The sequence below is a fragment of the Cystoisospora suis genome (genome assembly GCF_002600585.1).
Source record: "Cystoisospora suis strain Wien I chromosome Unknown contig_6667, whole genome shotgun sequence".
NCBI classification, from domain to species: Eukaryota; Apicomplexa; class Conoidasida; order Eucoccidiorida; family Sarcocystidae; genus Cystoisospora; species Cystoisospora suis.
This window is the reverse complement of record NW_027159454.1, coordinates 1-3,755: the sequence shown is the minus strand read 5'-3', so window position 1 is coordinate 3,755 and position 3,755 is coordinate 1. Positions and strand designations below refer to the sequence as shown.

Here is a 3,755-nt window from a genome sequence, read left to right as displayed (position 1 = left end):
ATCTATCTATCTATCTTTATTTTCTCTATATATCTATGGCAAGTGATAGATGGATACGCCTCTGTAAATAGGTGTATTGCTTAAGTCGATTCTATCTCTTTTTCAGCTAAATCTGCGTAGATAGAGTTCTCTCTTGTTCTTCCATGAGATCTATCGCAAAGATTTGAATTCTAGCCATCCCCTTGAATCCTTGATCTCTTTCTGTCTCTTTCTTTCTCTCACTCTCTTTCCTTCTCTTTCTCTCTCTCTCTCTCTCTCTGATCTTCCGCCCTCTTCCACCACTTCGCTCTCTCTTTTCTTTCTTTCTCACTCATTCTTTCTTTCTTTCTTTCTCACTCTTTCTGTCTGTTTCTAGGGTGGATCCCTCGCGAGGTGACGTTGAATGACGAGATGATGTTTGGTTTGCCAGAGAAATTTTTTCTCCAGGATCTTCGCATCGGGAGCCCCCCCACCCTCATCTTCGCTATAGAGGAACTCTTAGAATCTTGTATGAGAGAGTTCATGGAGACATCGACAAAGACGAAGCAGGCTGAGTTTACTTCTTCTTCTTCTCTTTACTCCTCTCATCCACTATTCAGTCTTTTGGAGGAAAATATCTCTCCTTCGCACGAAGATATCGAAGATCTAGCGAACGTTCTCTTAGATACACAGGTGACGAAAGACCATCAAGGCGAGAACCGGAGAAAGGAAAAGAAAGCCTTCAAGACAGAACAAGAGAAAGACGGAGAAGAAACAAAAGCGATGAGGGGAGTTCTATTAAAGATCTTGATGAGAGGACAGAAAAGAAGAAAAACTTCTTCTTCCTTTCTTGAAATGCTTATCAGGTTCGCTCAAGAGACTTACCCTCTCTTAAAGAGATGGATTAGCTACTATGCCACAACTCATACCTGTCTTATCCCTGATGCTCCCTACAGTACTTCCTCTTCTTCTTCTGTTTCTTCTTCTTCTTCTTCCTCTTCTCTTCCTCTGTTTCATACATTGCTCCTAGAGCCAAGGAGATACCCGCAGTGGCACAGGATGCCTTCGCTCTCAGCTCCTTCCTTTACATTTAGCAGCGGCCTCGATGACTTCCCCCGTCCTCTTCAAGTCTTATCGCAGCCTCGTAATAACGATACGTTTGAAATGGAACCCTATCCTTCTCCGGTGTATGTACACCCGGGCAGCATGCAGAGACAGGAGGGAAGAGAGGCGTCTTCATCGTCGTCCTCTTCTCCCCCAGCTGCACATCTTGATTTGCATGTCTGGCTTATGAGTCTCATCTCGGGAACGTATCAGATGTGTAGATTCCTCAGAATGATAAGAAGAGAAAGAAGAAAGGAACAAGTGGCTGGTCAAAGGGATGAAAAGAACACAAAGATGAAGAAAGAAGAAGAAGATGATGACTGTCAAGCAAGTAAGAGTGGCCGCTGATTGGAGTGGGGGTGGATGAAAGGAAAGAAACAGGGGGCGGGAGTCGAATAAAGGGAAGGTAGCTAGCTAGTTAGCTAGCTAAACAGCTAGGTTCAGGTAGATAAATGGCTTTCCCGGCTAAGAGACTTCATAGGTGGAGAGAGGTGACATATGTGCTTCGGCTATCGGTTGATCTGCGGGGTTCAATGACTGAAGCTCTTACATAAGCAGGACCTATCCTTATATAGATAGGTATGTCTATGTATGTATGCGTGTGTGTATACATGTATATATCTTGCCTTTATATGTACACATTCATACATATTTATATAGATGTGTTGTGTATGAAAGAGCCTGGAAGAAGAGACAAGGGCGTTCTCTCCTTGCCCCTGCGGGTCATTTGTATGTATCTCTCATTACTTTGCATTTCTATTCCTTCCTGACTTGCATCTTTTTCTCTTCCTTCCCCTCTGTGTCTTTCCTTCTTCCTTTTTTCCCCTTTCTTCTACAGTCTTTGAACCTGTCCTCGCAGCTCTCGTCTTAAAGCTTCTCGGTACAGACGCCCCTCGCTACCTTCCTCGTCTCTCTCCCCCTTCTTCTTCTTCTTTTTCATCTCTTTCGTCTCATTCCTGTCCTTCTTCTTCTTCGTTATCGTTTTCTTCCTCTTCATCTGCAGCTTCTTCTTCTTATCTCTGCGGTTTGAAGCCTCCCTTTGAGCCGAGTGTCTACTTCCATGAAGCAGGCCTTTTGGTCGACTTCGCCACGAACCAGCCTCTCGTCCGAACAAGAAAAGAAAGCGAAGGAGCGAAGAAAGAAGACGATGAGAGGACGAAAGACCCGCATGTCAAAGATCGTTTGGTTCCTGTCCCTGTATGGCCGTGGAGAGAGGATGGCAGGTAACTCTCAAACACGGGGGGGGGGAGAGTAAGGAGGCTGTGAAGAAGTTGGTTTAGTCTTGTGTAGAAACTCTTGTATGATCTACCTGGGTAGTGTTCATGTTGAAGAAAGAAGATAGAAGGATGGATGAGGGAGATGTTAAGCAGGTAAAGGGTTCATGAAGAGAATCTCTGTATTGTCGCTGTCTTTTCTTCCCTTCGGACGAAAATATCGGCCAAGGGATAGCTACAGATAGGAAGAGAAATTCTCAATACCTTATACACCTAGGTCCATAAAAGCGCAGCAAGTAGATATCGAAGATAGTTAGACAGATAGGATAGGCGTGTCTACATTGAGATAAAGACAGAGAGTTAGATTCAAGATGGGTAGATAGATATGCAGAGAGATAGACAGACACGTCAGCGGCTGGTTCTTGCGATGTATGTCTAGCTACAGGTAGATGTCTTTAATGCACGATAGATATCGAGAGATATAGGTCTTAGGGCTGCAAGACGAAGCGGGCTAACACGGACACCGAAGCTGTTCGAAGAGGGAGTTTTGATCTCTACAGCTCTCTGTCCATCTATCTATTTATCTCTCTCTCTATGTTTGCCGTCTTCATTTCTTGTATGTCTTTTTCTTTTCACTTTCATCTCTATTTCCTCGTGCTTTCTTGTTTGTTTCTTTTCTTGTCTTTTCTGTGTCTTTGTCTGTCTTCAGGTGCGGTCCGAACTTTCCTGTGAAGAAGTCAGGGCGTCCTTCTGTATGCAATCCTCTCTCGGATTCGCCGTGTTGCTCCCCTTCGGGCTACTGTGGAAGTACACCTGGGCATTGTAACTGTCGTGGGTGCTTTCGTTCTCCCCCTCTCTCTGATCAAAGCTTCTGGAGTTATGCCGCTATAGGTTCAGCTCCGTCACCTCATGTAGGTGTCCCTTCTCTTTTGCCACTTGCTTTAGGCTATCTGCCTATCTATAGTTATCTTCCTGGTCTTCTCTTCTCTTCCTCTTCCTCTTTCTTCTTCTTCTTAGACGGGGTTGACTCTGATGCAAAGACAAGCATTTCTTCTTCCTCTTTCTCGTCATTTTCTGGGTACATGAGAGAGAGAGAAAGGTCTTTCTTCTCGAGACAAGGAGAGAGGGAGAAGGAAGAAGAGCCGTTACTCTTACAAAGATTGCTTGAGGTCGTGAGGAGTGAAGAGCTTGGGTTAACAAGCCGCTATGGACTACGGAGTCTACGTAAAGGAGATGGCATGTATCATGCAGGGGGGAATTACTGGAGAGGAGATGTATGGATTCATATCACATATCTCGTGTTGAGAGGACTCCAGAAGTTTTATCTCCCTTTTTTCTCTGAAAAGAACTTGTCCTCCACCTCTTCCCAGGGGGGTGAGAAGACCATGACAAAGAAGCAGACAAAGAGAAAGAACAAGAAGAAAGGGAGCGGAGAGGAAGAGGAGGAAGAGGAAGACGATGAATGCCAAGAGCACAAAG

The 3,755-nt window shown here is 44.8% G+C and overlaps 1 protein-coding gene across 1 annotated transcript in view; it reads left to right on the top strand.

Annotated features, from left to right (window-relative positions):
- CSUI_010103 (mannosyl-oligosaccharide glucosidase) overlaps nt 1–3,755 on the top strand; it is a gene marked incomplete at its 3' end in the record, with an annotated part of 7,695 nt that extends 3,940 nt beyond the window's left edge. The window contains exons 2-4 of the mRNA XM_068070208.1: nt 356–1,393; nt 1,901–2,285; nt 2,986–3,755. Coding sequence (XP_067917814.1) covers nt 356–1,393; nt 1,901–2,285; nt 2,986–3,755 — 2,193 coding nt within the window. The remainder of the gene's footprint in view (nt 1–355; nt 1,394–1,900; nt 2,286–2,985) is intronic.